Below are 17207 nucleotides of genomic sequence, written 5' to 3'. Positions count from 1 at the left end.
CCACGGTTCCGAGATTTTGACAGACAGATCCCTCTATATACACTTGGCCGGGCCTCTGTCTGCCCCGGTTTCTCTCCTGCTTGTTTCCTTCAGTTTCTCTGCTACAGAAGCGACATTTGCAGGGTTCTTGCTTTCAGCACTGCAGGTCAGACACTGCACAATTCTGGTAGCGCCATTCATAGCAGATGTGGCAGTCCTGAAACCCACTTAACTGCTTGTCACCTTTTCTGGGCGTCTCCAGAAAGGTAAATAGAACCTTTCAGTCAAGCAGGCACAGATTGTTCTGCCTGCCTGCATCTTGCAGTTGGGGAGTGAGGAAGCTTTTCCTTTGGGAGGACAGAGGCAGTCAGATGGTGGTGAGCATGGGGATTTGCTGAGCTCACCCAGCAGTTTTCAGAAATAACAGAGACTAAGCCCATCAGGGGTTCCATTTCTGAGCCTGGGAAGAAGTGAGAGGTGTGTCTTATCACCTGGTTGTGGAAAAATCTACAGGTCTGTCCCCATGTGGGATTATTACTGGTCCTACGTACTCAGATTGTCATAGCATGTGCCGTCTAACTTCCTGCCTCACTGATCGGGAGCTTCCTTTTAACCTCCCAGGCCATACTTCTATCTTTTAGATTTCTTGTAAATATCACCTCCTGAGGAGTCACTGGGCCTGAGTTCACCCTGACCTAACTCCTTACGCATAGCAGATGCTCAAGTCCTTGTAGGAAGAATGAATTAACGAATGAACAAACTTGCCATGGAACCCTGGGCAAGTCTCAACCTTTGGAAGCCCGTTTCCTCACCTGTAACATGCAGAGAGTCGTGCGTACATTCACAGAGTTCTTGTGAGGATCAAACAAGACACTATTTGCAAGTGTGCTTAGTAAAGTATAAAGCAAGGTATTAACTATAATTATGAAATCCATCATCTAGGCAGATTTCCTTTCAGTTAGATAATGCCCCTCCCCATTGCCATACAATTTATTCAACTCCAAACACTAAACACTTGCCAAGGATATAAACTCACATTATGTATTTTTTAAAACATGGTTGACAAACTATAGATCAGAGATTTTCCCAAGCTTCTCCCTACCAATTAGTGAAGAAGTATGTGTTGGGTACCTACTATGTGTCCCACATTTTACTAGGCATCAGGCGAATGTAAAGAAAACCTAAAGCAGAGCCCCTGTCTTCACAGAGCTTCGGTCTACCAAGGTAGAAAAGAGACATATTTTGAAATAACTAGAGTAGAAGTTGGCAAACCATGGTCGGCCTGCCACTTGGTTTTGGATAGCCTGCGTGCTAGGAATGGTTGTTACATTTTTAAATGGTTGAATAAAAATCAAAAGTTAGAATAATATTCTTTGAGACAGGGACTTCCCTGGTGGCGCAGTGGATAAGAATCCGCCTGCCAATGCAGGGGACATGGGTTTCATCCCTGGTCCAGAAAGATCCCACATGCTGTGGAGCAATGTAGCCCGTGCGCCACAACTACTGAGCCTGCGCTCTAGAGCCCGCACCACAACTACTGAGCCCACTTGCCGCAACTAGAGAAAGCCCGCGCGTGCAGCAACGAAGACCCAACGCAGCCAAAACTAAAATTAAATCTTTAAAAAAAATTCTTTGAGACAAAAATTATATGAATTTCCAATTTCAGGGCCCATAAATAAAGTTTTATTGGCACAGAGCCATGCCCACTTTTTAATGTATTTTCTATGGCTTCTTCTGCATTTTAAGAACAGCATTGGATAGTGGTGACAGTGGTCTTACAGTTCGCAAAGCCTAAAATATTCACTATCTGCCCCTTGAGAGAAAAAAACGTCAACCCCTAAGCTAGAGGACAATAAGCTTAGGTTTGGTCAGCTTGTCAGTTGCTCTGTTTTCACACTTTAAAATGTCCTGGGAAGTCATATGCATTAAAGATTCATTAATTTTGGGAATTCCCTGGCGGTCCAGTGGTTAGGACTCTGCACTTCCCCTGCCGGGGGCCCAGGTTTGATCCCTGGTCGGGGAACTAAGATCCCACAAGCCGTGTGGCGTGGCCAAAAATAAAGCAAAGAATTAGAAAAAAATCATTACTTTGTTCATTTATTCAATAGATATTAAGTGAGAGCCCCTACTATGTGTCAGACCATGTATCCTGGTTAAGACTGGAGGGACTCCAGTATAAAGTATCTCTGCATTAGTATCAAGAGAAAAACACTGTGGCATAACCTCCTAGAAGATTCATCGGGTGATGGAAACTTCTCTGTGCTTCCGGAAGTCTTGAGGGCTAGGCCAATGGGAACTCTGATGGAGTCAGTGAGAGGATTCTAATTCCAGTCATTCAAGACTTCTTTAATAATTGGCGCTGATTTTCTAATGAATGAGAAGGCCTATCGTACTTTTCTTTCACTCTGGGTGATTCCCAATATGCCACATTTATTAAGAGCAGCTTTGAGATAAATATATTTCTCATCAAGACTTTGTGATTAGTTCACAGTTTTATAGGCCCAGGTACTTCTAAAAGTTCAAACAGGGGAAATTGGGAAAGAGAACAGAGGAAAAAGCAAGATAATCCCGTGATGGAAGAATGGAGAATAAGAAAGAGAAATATAATTACCTCCCCTCACCCCATTTCTACTCTTAGATCGCTTCTATGTTCCTCTTTTAAACAAAGGCAGATTTACCTTGACAGCTGACATAATGTAATTTTGCTGTCAGATCTCAAGTAAAAAGCAGAGTATTGCAGTAGGTCGTAACCTCCGAGGCTCCTCTGGGGTATTTTGGCTTCTGTGTTGTAGCTAAAGGCCACCTCCTGGCCCAGGCTGTCTCTCACGCTGAACCGGGCTACAACACAGGGCTCTGGTGACCACAGCAAGAGAGAGACCTAATTAATATTAATCACTCAGATCTCATGTTTAGTTTCTAAACCTCAAGCTGCTCAGAAATTAAAGAACATTTGTATCAGATAGCTTTCCAGTCAACTGATTCTTGGTGCCCAGAACAAGAATCAAGGCAGAAGCCAAGAAGAACACATTCCTCAACCACGGCCTGTGGGCCACGGACATTTGACTTTTCCACCAATATTATTTGTAGCCTATGAAGAGAACATTCAGAGGCCAATCCATAGGAAGGCCAGGTCTCCTCAGCTTGTTTCCATGTTGTCCATCCATAGTTGTTATTTTATGTAGTGGTTGAAGGCACCTTTGGCTTGGGGACTGTTGCACAGACCTGATCCTTTGCAAAATTGTGATGATGGTGACATTTTCCTCCAGTGCCTCCAATCTCTTTCTCTTATTGGTGTCCTATCTCCAGTCTTCTTCAGGTACATTTTCCTCACTCGCTTGGCTCCCCATGAAAACCTGATCTCAGTAAGGGATTGAACTCACACTGAGTCATAAGTCACCTACTAACAACTTAAAACATATTTGCATTATAACTGGGGACAAGGTCCTAAGGTGGGGGATTTCAGCAGGACAGTGGGAGGATGTCTATGAGGCCTCTGAGATTTATGCTAAATTGTATGCACGTTTTGCTTCATCAGATTATCAAAGCAACCCATGACCTGAAAAAGGTAAAGTGCAGTCTTAAAGTAAAGAATTGAAATGCAAATAGTGAAACTTGAAACTGCAGTTCCATGACTGTCAACCCCATGAGAACAGAGACCACATCCTTCTTGCTCCCCTGTTACCTACTGTATCCCCAGTGCCAAGAACGTAGTAGAGTACATGGTAGTCTCTCAATAATCATTTGTTAAATTCATTCATTTATCCATCCAAGAGATAGTTACTGTTAAGTGAATGGATGAAGGAGTAAAGGAATCAGCTGGCAGAAGAGCAGAGGTATTCTTTGGACATTAGATCCTACCCATCACTTACGTAGTTGGTCCTGTTTCTGTTTGAGTTACCCAAGACAGAGTCTCCATGACAACTACTGATGTTCCTGATGAAGATCCAGGACAGGTGAGTCTGGGATGCAGAGAAGCAGCCCAGGCATCTGCCCTGTTTGGTTGTCCTTTAGCACAGGGATAGAAAACCCACTTCCCTTCACTTGTCCTCTTCCCGTTTCCACTTGCATCTTTGTCGGTCACCAACATCATTACCAGGCAACAGCAGGCATCAAGGGCTCAGCAGAGACCTGCCAAAGTATAACCCTCACTGTTTTGAGGCAGCGTGCTCTCATCCCCAGCAGATGCGGGCTCTCAGACAGCTTGCTGACAGAACCACGAGTGGGTGTTGATGAGAATCAACAGGAATCCATTTCTGTGTTAGACCACCAGGGGGAGGGCCAGGCCCAGGCAGGGCTGGAAGTCTGAAAAGTCAGCCTTTGGCGCCCCCTGCAGCGTTTGCGGAGAGAACGCTCCTCTCTCCTCCCCTGAAGCTGGAGGGTGGATAGTCGGTCCATTTGCTGGTGTGGATATAATTTCAAGTGAGGCTTTCAAGCATCCAAGAGCTGTCTGGGAAGGAACAGGGCTGAGAGGGCCCAAGGCAGGATGTGTAAGTTGAACGAGGAGTTCTTGTCATGCCAATAAGCTTCGTAGCTCTGAACTTTTTACCCTCTGTGGGTGTGATGATTTCAGGTGGGTTGTCTGATTGTTCATTTGGGGAGGCTGGGGGTATTAGGGACAGAACTAAGAAGAAACCAGAAGTTTGAAGTCTGGTGGGCAAAAAAAAAAAGGAAAGAAAAGGAGACCTAGTGTGTGTGTGTGTGTCTGTGTGTGTGTGTGTCTGTGTGTCTGTGTCTGTGTTGGGGGCTGGGGGGCAGGAAATCTCAGCTGAGGAAAACAGAATGAGTCACTTAGTCTCCAGAAACAAGGAGAAGGCTCCTTAGAGGATCCCTCTGGTTAGAAGACAGGGGAGAGTCCGTGAGTCAGTGAACCAAGTAGAAGGGTGAAGCTGGGGCGAGTCTGAGGTTGTGTGGAAGGCTTGCACCAGGGCCTGAGGCGTTGGGATGCAGGCAGGAAAGGAGGAGGTATGGTTTCATTATTACTTTGGATCAGACAGACCTGCTGGGGCCCTTATGAAGAGTGTGCCCTTGGGCCAGTCACTTTGACCTCTGTGCCTCAGTTTCCTCACCTATAAAATTGAATTGTTAATAGTACCTACCTCAGGTAGTTGTAAGGATTTAATGAGAAAATATGCATGAAAAGTGCTTTGCATAGTGTCTGGCACATTATAAGTGCTCAATAAGTGGTAGTTATTATTATTTTTTTAACATCTTTATTGGAGTATAATTGCTTTACAATGGTGTGTTAGTTTCTGCTGTATAACAAAGTGAATCAGCTATACGTATACGTATATCCCCATATCCCTTCCCTCTTGCGTCTCCCTCCCTCCCACCCTCCCTGTCCCACCCCTCTAGGTGGTCACAAAGCACTGAGCTGATCTCCTTGTGCTATGCGGCTGTTTCCCACTAGCTATCGATTTTACATTTGGTAGTGTACATATGTCCATGCCACTCTCTCACTTCAGCCCAGCTTCCCCTTCCCCTTCCCCGTGCCCTCGTGTCCATTCTCTATGTCTGCATCTTTATTCCTGTCCTGCTTCTAGGTTCTTCAGAACCATTTTTTTATAGTAGTTATAATGATATGAGATAGAAAGTGCCTGGGATTTAATAAAGGCTTGTATCTATGCCAGATATTCACTGTATTCTTATTACTGATTTTTCTAAGCCTTAGGAAACTGAGAAAGACCTCAGCCTGGGACTAGAGGTGGAGGCAAGGGGCTTGTCCAGGTAAGGTCTGGGTAAGGTAAGGCAGTCAACCCGGGGTGCTGTGCTAAGCCAGGTAGACAGCAGCATGAGGGCTCAGCATGGGGATGTGGGAAGCCACAAAAGCAGATCCCATCTTTAAAAATTATTTTTCTAAAGGCAGGCTCTAAACTTCATCATCCAGCTCCTAGAGTTGTGACTCTGCTTCATGTATCTCCTCCTTGCTGGGACATGTTTCCTGTTGGCACAGGAAAGACTTCCTTCCCATCTGAAGATATTTTCATGCGGAATCAAAGAATGGGAGGTAGAAAGGAGTGAGGCCAGCTCCTACACTCTTACTGGCCCCCCCCCCATAAACACCAGGCCAATCCTTGCTGGTGTGCAAGCTATTTCCCTGCCAGAAATGAGATCTGAAAGCCAGCCTCACTTTTCTGTCTTTCCAGATTTGACCTCAAGGCTCAGCTCAATGTGTAATTTCTAAATCAACCTCACAACAACACAATCAGATAGGTACTGCTTGGGGGGTAGCCAGAAAAACAGAAATCACTTTAAGCCTTTCAAACATGGAGATTTAATACAGAGGGTAGTCACAGGTGATGGAAGAGTGGTTGAAAAACCAAGAAGAGGGCAGTGAGGCAACTCAGGATTAGCAGCAACAGGAAGCCCCTCTTATCCCTGGAGTTGGAGGGACGACTGGAAGACGTGGTGAGTGGTGTTTCCAGAGCTTGTAGACTGGGGCTATCTGGTGGGAGCTCGAGCCAAGATGGGGCTGCCCTGCAGAAGCTGGGGCCAAGGAGGGGTGGGATGCCTGGTGGTAGCTGGAGGTGAGCCACGTAGGAAACACAGCTGCTGCTGGAGTTGCCACAAAAAGTGAGGTTGGCGATGGGGAAGAAATATCCTAGCTTCTCTCTTCTTCCTACCTTCTGGTTGGTCAAACCCACACAGAAACAAATGGCAAGGGACTGCGGGGAATGTAGTTCCCTGATACAGAACAGAGCAGGAAATGAACAGGGAATGGATCTGAGAGTAAGCAGCAGATGAAAAGCCTAATTATCCATCCCCATTTTACAGAGGAGTCAAAGGAGGCAGAAAGAGGTTACGTTGCCCCAAACTACACTAAGTGACAGTCCAGGTTTCAAATCCAGGCAGTCTGACTACTCCTGAGCCCATGCTGTCTGTAATCACTACTATTATATACGCACGGTAATAGCACTATTGTTATTTTACTCAAGGCAGACTTTCCCCTCTAGATTTAAAGCTCCCTGAAGGCATCTACTGTGTCTTTACCTTTATATCATTCATAGCACCTAGGTTTTGTGGATTTTTCCGAACCTACCAGAAAATGTAGATTTTTGACTGAAATGGGATTATCAGCAGGTTTTCATAGGTTCCCCATAACCTGGGGTGAGTGGAGGGGACTATGAAAATGTCCTCTGCCATTCTGAATGTTTGTTTTCTTGTTAGTGAAATGTAGCAATTTCTGATCAGATTCCAGACAATGGTTTGGCAACAGGGAAAAGTCTAAGCGGCAATGAGAAAAATCGGTATCTAGATCGCTTGAGGGCATCCCAAAGGGAAGAGACAGTTATTAAAATTTGCAATGGCTTGGCTCCAATGTCATAAAATTTCTACAACTTGAATTGAGCAGCTCCTTCACTTGGGAAGAGGATATACTATCCCTTAGATGACTTAGCTGGCAGAGTTTACGTCTTATTCTGTTTTATTAAGCAACAGGTCTTGGGTACTAAGAGTACTCAGTTATGTTGGAAGAAGTGTCAGTGATTCCTATCTAAATGAAATCTACAGGCACAGGACCTGGTAGGACAAGGTGATCGGACAGTTCAGAATGGTGGTATAACTGGGGCAGGAAAGAAGATGTGTTAGAGACCTTGTAGTGAAAGTGCATTTCCAGTGTTTCTTGGCCTCAAGGTAAGTGTCAGTGTGATAGGATAGTGGTTCTGTGCATGGGCCTTGGTGTTAGACTACCTCAGTTCAAATCTAGGCTCTACCACTCCCCAGCATATGGCTTTACCAGTATACTGGGGAATCATACATATTGTAATACAGTCCACTACTCTGGTTTTTCTCCTCCCTCTCTGGTTGTTCTTTCTCAGTTTCTTTGCATGATCAATTCTGTCTTTCCAACCTCTAAACATTGGACCCTGGGCCTCATTTTTGGATCTCTTTTCTATGCACAGTCACTCCTGTCGTGATCTCTCCAAGTCCCATGGTTTTAAATACTGTGGACATACTGCGACTCCCAAATCTCTGTCTCCAGCCTCTCTGCTGGACCTGTAAACCACCGCCTACCCAACATCTCCACTCAGATGTCTAATAGGCATTTCTCACTCTACATGTCTAAAACCCAACTCTGGATCTCTGCCCCCTCCCAAGCCTGTTCCTTTCCCACTCTTCCCCAACTCAGTAAGGGATGAATCCACCCTTGCAGTTACTCAAGGCCCCAAATCATGGTGCCATCCTTGACTCCTCTCTTTTGTTCACACCCCACATCTCCATCAGCAAACTGGATCTATTTTTGAAATATATCTAGAACCTGACCACTTCTCATTGTGTCCTTCATGACCACCCTTGTCTAAGCCACCAACAGCTCTTGTCTGGGTCAGTGTAATGGTCTCATAATTTGTCTCTGTCCCAGTACCATTCCATCTTTTACCAATCAGCCACAGCAATCTTATTAAAATGCCAGTTAGATCATGTACCTCCTCTGTTTAAAACCCACAGCTCCCCATTTCACTCAGAGAAGAAGCCAAAGTCTTCACAAAGGTCTATCCGGCCCTACATGATCTGTCCCTCACCCCCATTACCTCTCTGACCTCATCTCTTACTTCTCTCCCCTTTGTGTACTCCACTTCAGTCACACTGGCCTTCCCAAGACTGAAATCAAGGTGTCAGCATAACTCAGCTGTTATCTAGAGACTCCGGAGAAGAATCTGTTTCAAGTTCATTTATGTTGTCGGCAGAATTCATTTCCTTGTGGTAGTAGGACTGAGGTCCCCACTTCCATGCAGGCTGTCAGCTGGGGGCCATTCTCAACTCCTAGAGGCTGCCCATATTTTTTTTTACCACATGACTCCATCTTCAAGCCAGCAATGACACATCAAATCCTCCATGTGCTTCAAATCTCTGACATTCTCTTCTGCTACCAGCTGGAGAAAACTCCGCTTTTAAAAGACTCATGTGATTAGATTAGGCCCACCTGGATAATTTCTCTGAGTAGTAACCTTAATTATATCTGCAAAACCCCTTTTGCCATGTAATGCAACGTAATCACAAGTGTGCTATCTTATCATATTCACAGTCCTAATGATTAGGGCGGGAAATCTTGGGGGAGCATTTTAGCACTGTACCCGCCACAATAATAGTCAGACTGAGAAACTGACCAATCAGAATGTACGCCAACAATAGCACTGGAGCAGGGGCGTGGCTAATACCTGCTGCTCCGGGTGTTACACTTTACTTGCTGGATTGTGAGGTGACCTGGAGGTGTCCCAGAGGCAACAGCCGGAGTGGCAGCTATTTACCAACTGGTATGAATATATTTTTTATTTATTTATTTATTTTTGCGGTACGCGGGCCTCTCACTGTCGTGGCCTCTCCTGTTGCGGAGCACAGGCTCCAGACGCGCAGGCTCAGCGGCCATGGCTCACGGGCCCAGCCGCTCCGCGGCACGTGGGATCTTCCCGGACCGGGGCACGAACCCGTGTCCCCCGCATCGGCAGGCAGACTCTCAACCACTGCGCCACCAGGGAAGCCCCAAGTATGAAAATATTTTAACAACCAGGGACTGTAATAGTGCATAGCAGTTGTTTATCTAGTTACAAATCATGGTGTAGCGTGTGAAGTGCTGCCTTCTTCTCTGAGCTTTGAGAGTCTGAGGTCGGTCCTGGATGACTGGGGGAAGGCAGGGAGACCACCTGCCCTCCTTGGCACTTCCATGGTGTGCAGTGGCCCCTTCCAGCCTTGCCTGCTGTTTTTGCAGCGCCAGGTATTTTTCTGAAGTATGTCTTCCTTTGCATGGTTGCCTTACGCAGTGGGAGAGTCCATCCATCATCTGAGCCTCCAAATGCCGCCACCTCAAGGGAGACAACCAGTCCTACATATATGGCCTCTCCCCAGGCCATCCAGCAGATGTGGCTTAGTGAGGCAAGCGCTGTTTACTTGCTCTCAGCATTAGCGTGAACGCTTCACAGCAGCCAAAGAAACCGAGGGTTCTTATTAACTTGCTTAGTGAAGCTTGACCACAGATCATCACGGTCCTCATGTTTTCTGAGGACCGACCTCAGGCAACAGAGATGCCCTTTGTGGGTGAGTTGGGGTAGGAAGAGGGCCTGAGTTAAATGACTTTTCTGGGACCGGTCTGTTTCTCCCACCTAATATTTATATATGGGTGAATTTGATTAAAATGGTATCAAGGGCAGCTTCACATGGTGGAACTGGGAGCATACACATCAGGAACGACAGAGACAAGGTGGATGTGTTGAAAGAAGTGTCACAGAGGGAAGTAAGCAGCTTGAGGGAGATGTAAAGGATAAAGGGAGGAGAGTAAATCACTGCTAATTGCAAACAACGCTAATAATAATAGACAATATGGCCAGCTTCACCTGCTGATGTTGGCGGGGACCACAGAGCACAGGTGAACAGATTCACAGTGAAGCCTGTCAGTAACTGAGTCTCTCCTTAGACTGAGTCAGCCTGTGGTACCTTTTGAAGTAGGAGAGATTTTTGTCTTCAGTGGCTTCCCTCCCTGTAACCTTTCCCTCATATCTGGGCCTTTCTAAAAACTGCATTAATACTGAAGTGGAGGTGTTGCAAGTGGAATCAAATCTACTTGCTGGTCTTTGCCATGTAAGCAGAACCAGATATCTTTGGAATCAGGTTGCCCAATATCAGGATCCCACTGGATCCGATTCCAAATGGTAAAGACACATTAACAGAGGATCCCAAAGCAGCGGGTAGTATTCAGGATGGTTGGCCATGACTCTAGATGTGTGATATGATATAGACCCTATTAAGGCCATCTCTCTGCAAACCCCACCCCCTAGCTCTCTCTCAAGCTGAGGTGTTTTCTTCAGATGCAACACTAGGTAGCATGCAAACACAACTTACTACCAGCAAGTGAGAGAGCTGGAGTTGAAGATTTCTACCCTTCCTAGCAAAATGTCACTGAGCTCAGTAGGAGACGCTACAGCCCTATCTCCCTTTTCCTCTGCCATTAGGAACAATCCGTTGCAAGACAACCAGAGAGAAAATGACAAATGCCTCAGCATGAATATTGCCATCTTCCGTAGGAGTAGGGTGTTTGGCTGATAGGCATAGTGGTGGAAATATAAGCCCCTGAAATTCTATGCCTTTCCCCCTTATAAAGACAGGCTAGGAGTGAGCATAGAGTTTCAGAGTTGTTGGCCTAGTTGGGTTTGAAGGAGAGAGAGAGAGAAAGAAATTGAACTATATTCCATTTCAAAAGCAACAGATAGATAGAATTTCAACCTAGAAGGGACCTTGAGAGCCTATCCTATTCATCTGTAGACACTCAGACTCATAGGATATCAGAGCTGGCAAGGATATTAAAGACCATCGAGTCAGACACACAAATGACCAACAGGTGCATGTAAATCAAAATTACAATGAGATATCACCTCATACCTGTTAGAATGCCTGTTATAAAAACGATAAAAGATAAGTTGTGGTGAGGGTATGGAGAAAAGGGAACCCTGGTGCGCTGTTGGTGGGAATGAAAACTGGTGCAGCCACTACAGAAAACAGCATGGAGGTTCCTTAAAAAATTAAAAGTAGAGCTGCCATATGGCCCAGAAATTGCACTTCTGGGTATTTATCTGAAGGAAATGAAATCACTGTCTTGAACAGATATCTGCACCACCATATTCAGTGCAGTATTACTCACGATAGACAAGACATGCAAACAACCTAAGTATCCATTGACGGATGGATAAAGAAAGTATGGGTAAAGAAAATATGGTATATATGTACACATACACAACTAAAGATACAAATTCACTGATACTCAAGTAAGCAGGACCTCAGATAGCCAGAACTTCTTTGCTAATACTCCATTTCTAGAAATGATAGTTAGATCATAAGAAAATAAGCTAAGTTTAGATGTTTATTTTGACATCAAAAACCAGGACAGAGCTTGGACTGATCCCATATCCTATACCTTCGCCATTTCTAGTTTAGAGTAATAAACGCTACTGATCTAAACGATAACATGACGGCCAAAGATTCAGCGATAGACTCTACTTAAGAGCATGCCACAGTGGACTGCAGTTACTCATACGTTGTTGATAAAAAAAAATAGCCACTCTCTGAGAAGGTTGTCCTTGGCAATGGACTGCTCAGTTTTGGGAGGGAGATGTCCGCAGTGAAGATGGAGATAAAGCCCTCCCACCTAGAGAACTGGATCAGCTCAATCAACCCTGGAGATTAGTGAGGGGATATGTTGTAGCCAAACTGCTCACACCTCCTGAGCTCTTCTTACTAAGGCAAGAAAATGGATTCAGAGATTTAAACATAATTTTACCAGGTAACCAAAAAGTCTTATTAACTAGAACATCTTCTAGACTACTGCGATCCAATGGACTGAGTCCAAACTGAGTTACCTTGGAAAGAAAGAATTCAATCTAATAGCTGGAAAAGCTAATGTAAAATAACTAAGGCAGACAGACTATATCATTGAGTTTCCAATGGGCTCCAGGCCACTGTGACCACTCCTGAAACCAAGGTGACCGCCCTTATAGAGCAAAGCTACTCACGGCAATAAGCTGGTAGGAGTTGTTCATCATGGCGATCAGCATGTTCAGCAGCACTACCAGGGAGATGACGTTGTACGTCCCAAACATGGTCGCTCCCACAAACTCTGTGAACTCGTGTCTGGCTTTTACATTGGTGACATAGAGATTCAAAAGGCCGAATACAGACCAGAAGAGTGACTGAAGGGTTTCAAAGAGCCTAAAAGAGATCAAAGAATAGTTTAGTTAATTCTCTAGGAGGAGCAAGAAAAGAGCAAAAACATGAGGTGATTTGCTTAATTAATAAGGAGGCTGCCTGATTTGCATCCCAACAGGTAGACTCATGATCTCACGTATTTTGGTCTCTTCCCCAACACGAACCAGCCAGGTCAGTTTGTTTGTTCCCACTTCTATGTCTTATGCTTTGCCTTTCCACCTGGAATACCATCTTCCTCTTCTCAATCTATGCAGAGCCTATAATTTTCCAAGATTTATTTCAAGGGCTACTTCCTACGCCAAACTTTCTCCTTCATCTTCAGACCGTGTGTTTTACCACCTTTCTGATTACATAGAGGCAGTAAGTGCAGTGGCTCAGAATATGGTGCTTGGATTAGATTGCCCTAGGTTAAAAACTCAGCTCTGACACTTGCCAGCTGAGTGGACGTGAGCAACTTAAACCATTTCTGATACTTCTTTTGTGGTTCCCACAGGGCCCAGAATGGAGCTAAGCTCAGTGGAGGAGCTTAAGGATTCTTGAATGAACATTTATATGAATTATTTTTAATGATATATTAACTAACAATTATCGAGGACTTACTATATAAGCATACTAGGCAATTTACATACATTAACGTTATGATCCTTGTAAAAACTTTATTGTTACTGCTGTGGAAACAGAGGTTCAGAGATTGAATAACTTGCCCAAGGTCACCCATTTATATGATTTATATGTGCTGAGCCAGAATTCAAATCCAGGTTCTTCTGACCTCCCCAAACCACTGCCTTATTCTACATTAGGTGGCTTCACAAATTATGGTTTCCTCTCAGAGTCTCCACATCCAAATATGTAACTTTTGCAATGACATGTTTTGGGGGTCCAGTACAGTGCAGCCAGCTCCTGGGTGGCACAAACCAACCTTTTCCCAAGCACGCAGAAGAGGCATAGAAGTTAAGAAATGCTACTTTAAGAATAGATGTAGGGGGCTTCCCTGGTGGCGCAGTGGTTGAGAGTCCGCCTGCCGATGCAGGGGACGCGGGTTCGTGCCCCGGTCCGGGAGGATCCCGCGTGCCGCGGAGCGGCTGGGCCCGTGAGCCATGGCCGCTGGGCCTGCGCGTCTGGAGCCTGTGCTCCGCCACGGGAGATCAATTGCTCAAAAGGTGTTGTTTTTATAGCCCAATATATTTTGAGAGGCTGAGGGATTGGTTCTTGGGTTCATTTCAGGGGTATGTATGGACAGTGTTTTAAAGATTTCCTCTGTCTGGGAGTGGTCTTACCCCTGATCTCTGCATGGCTGTCTCCTTAGCATCATTAAGGTCTCAGTTCAAATGTCACTCCCTCAGACAGGGTCCCCAGGGTCACTCTATCTAAAGTGGCTTCACTGGTTATTCTCTATCCTGTTGTCTTGTTTCAGTTTTTTGGTAGCACTTAAAACTCTAAAATTATATTATTTAGTAAATTTTTGTTTAAATGTTGATTTTCTGTTGATCCCCACTAGAATGTAAGCTCTATGAGGAAAGAGACAGACATACAGCTACTATGTACCTGGCACGTAATAGGCACTCAATAATATTCGTTGAATAAATGAATGAAGACATATTACTATTACAGTTATCACTGGATTAAGGTCTAGAAGATTCCAAATCCATTGACAATTGCACGTTCAGTAGGCTGCACAATGAGTGTTAGTTCATTTGATGAAGGTTGTGCTCTGCAGTGGCCTATTTCTCGGGGGGCCTCCTTCGGGGCTGCCTGGGCAACATGCACATAGCCCTTTTCAACCTGTTAAATGGCTCTTCTCTAATCATTGTGGATAGCTTCCACTGTCTTTTCAGTATCACATTACTTGAGAGCTAGCCAGGAAGGAAGAAATCTGTTTTTTGTTTGATGAAAGTAAGTGCCAGATGGTGAAACATTTGAGAATCAACAGTAAGATGAGAGTCTGGACTTCAAGGGCCAGGGAACAAGAACCAGAATATGGCAAGTCAGACCTATCACAGGATCTGAATTTCCAGGAGATTCTACAAGTCAGGGCCAGGCAATACAATGCATCACAGATACAGGCAGAGTTTCAAAAATGGGGCAGATATAGGGTTCAAGAGTCTGGTTCTGTTAGGAAGGCCCATCTAGGACCTGGCCGTGTCCATTTGATGTCAGGGCAGGCAGGAGGCCAGCAACGGCACAAGAAGCTAGCCCAGCAGCTGGATAAACAAAAGCCAGGGAATATATCGTTCAGAAAAACAGAAAGCAGCTGCAGCAAGTAGGAATGACACTGAAGAACCAGAGTCGCTGGAAGTTGAGTATCCCTGAATATAGAAAGCATTCCGTATGTGTTTCTTGATTGCGTGACAGACAACAAGGCCACAAGCCAGGGCAAGTATGTCATCAATATGTTGGCAGGGTCTTACTTCATCAGTTGCTTCTCCAGAATGGATGATGTTACACTCCTTCCCCCCTCAGCCCCGTAACAATGAAAATTGCAGTGGTTAACGCTTGAGTGTAGAGTTTAATACTAGCCATCCCAATGACTGATACAAAGATTCCTAAAAGTGAAAGTCCGGGCGTTTAAAATCTGCCCTAAACTGTGGTGATATTCTAGTTAGGGAGACCCTATAGGTATAACTGTACAAGAGATAAGAAAAGGGGTAAAGATTGTTCCTCAGTTTTGGCGGTTGATAGTGAGAATGCCCTTGACATGAGGCACAAAATGTCACAACATAGTCTGGCCATTAGGAGAATCTGGTTTATTGAAAGGCATGCCCGGATAAAATGAGTGACTGACATTTGGGGTAGATAAGCACATCTGATGAAACATCTGTAGGAAGCTCTGTCTTCTAGGCTTCTAGACTCAGTTGAATTCACAGGGAAAGGGCCATTACCTAGGGGTACTTGGTGGTCAGGTCCATAATACAATTATCACAGGGATAGAAAGACTTGTTGACCTGAATGCAGACCCTAATGCCAAAGGAATATTATTCTGATTTTAAAGGAGATGACCTGAGAGAAAACAATCAGTCCATTTTTATTTAGCAGAGAATCAGCAAACATATGGAACTTGCTAGCTCAACAAGGGGCACAAAGTGAAGATACAAAGATTCAAGAAGACTTGATATTAACTGTTGGGAAGACAAATCCATACCATCTGGTTAAGGGAGATTTGTGCATGTTGGGAGCCATCCATAAATAGATCACAAAGCTAAGAGCTGCTCAGTAGAATAGAGATGGGAACTGTAGTTCTCATGTCCCTTGCTGAAAGTCTTGTCTTTGAGATGAGGATTTAATCTTTCAAAAGGTAGCAGGAGGGACTTCCCTGGTGGTGCAGTGGTTAAGAATCCGCCTGCCAATGCAGGGGACATGGGTTCGAGCCCTGGTCTGGGAAGATCCCACAAGCCACAAAGCAACTAAGCCCGTGCGCCACAACTACTGAGCCTGCACTCTAGAGCCCGCGAGCCACAACTACTGAAGCCCGCGCGCCTAGAGCCCGTGCTCTGCAACAAGAGAAGCCACTGCAATGAGAAGCCTGCGCACCACAACGAAGAGTAGCCCCCGCTCACCGCAACTACAGAAAGCCAGCACACGGCAACGAAGACCCAATGCAGCCAAAACTAAAATAAATAAATATTTTTAAAAAAAAGAAAAGAAGGTAGCAGGAGTATGGAGAAGATTTACCCCTCTGGACTTCATTCTGACCAGTGAAGAACTGGAGGATGTACCAGAAGAGAAAGGCTCCTTGGGAGAAAGCAGTGCCATCATCCTTTCACAAGTTGTGCTGGTAACACACATGGAGCAAAGGCATGGTCATGTCTTTGGTTATCCCTACCCGTTTTGCAGTTCCCCAGACCTGCAATTTCTCATTTCATCCTGCCTTTGGCAAGCTTCTAACTCTGGTTGGAGTGCTCCCACCCTACTCCCAACCTCTAGTCTCTAATTCTGTCCTGTCTCCTTCTCTGCCCAACTCTTGTTTGACCTTCCAGGCTCAGCTGAAGCCCCACCTCCTTTAGAAGTTTCCCCTGACTCCTTTCCTACAAGGAGGGGTTAGATGATCCTCTTTTATTCTCCCATAGCAGCCCAGCCTTAGTCCATAAAGGCACATGTCATGCTGTAGAGGCAAGAGAGGCGAGTGGCTAAGAGCAAACTTGAGACACCTTTACTTATTAACCATATGACTCTGGGAAAGTGGCACAGCCTCTTTAAACTTCAAGTTTCCTCATCTCTAAAATGGTCATTTGTAGGATAAATACTAACTGTTATCATTTATTGTGCTCTTACTATGTGCCGGGCACACATTGTAATATTTGATTCTCAAAATAACCCTATGAAGTAGCTACTATTCTTTTTTTTTTTTTTCAGATGAGAAACTGAGGCACAGAGTGGTCACACAGGCAGAAAATGGCAGAGGTAGGATTTATACCCAGCTCTTCTGACTCTGGAGTCCAAACACTTAACCACCTTTTTTTTTTTTAATCACATAAAGTACTGCATGTAACACACTCGGCACAGTGCTCGGCATATAGTAAGCATTAAAAATGTGGCTATTCTAATTG

General features: G+C 44.9%; 1 protein-coding gene across 1 annotated transcript in view; it reads right to left on the bottom strand.

Annotated features, from left to right (window-relative positions):
* TRPC5 (transient receptor potential cation channel subfamily C member 5) overlaps positions 1 to 17207 on the bottom strand; it is a 135731-nt gene that overhangs the window by 25428 nt on the left and 93096 nt on the right. The window contains exon 6 of the mRNA XM_024749174.1: positions 12471 to 12666. Coding sequence (XP_024604942.1) covers positions 12471 to 12666 — 196 coding nt within the window. The remainder of the gene's footprint in view (positions 1 to 12470; positions 12667 to 17207) is intronic.

The sequence above is a fragment of the Neophocaena asiaeorientalis genome, unplaced genomic scaffold, assembly GCF_003031525.2.
Source record: "Neophocaena asiaeorientalis asiaeorientalis breed wild unplaced genomic scaffold, Neophocaena_asiaeorientalis_V1.1 scaffold604, whole genome shotgun sequence".
Taxonomy (NCBI): Eukaryota; Metazoa; Chordata; class Mammalia; order Artiodactyla; family Phocoenidae; genus Neophocaena; species Neophocaena asiaeorientalis.
This window is presented reverse-complemented; position numbering and strand designations above follow the sequence as displayed.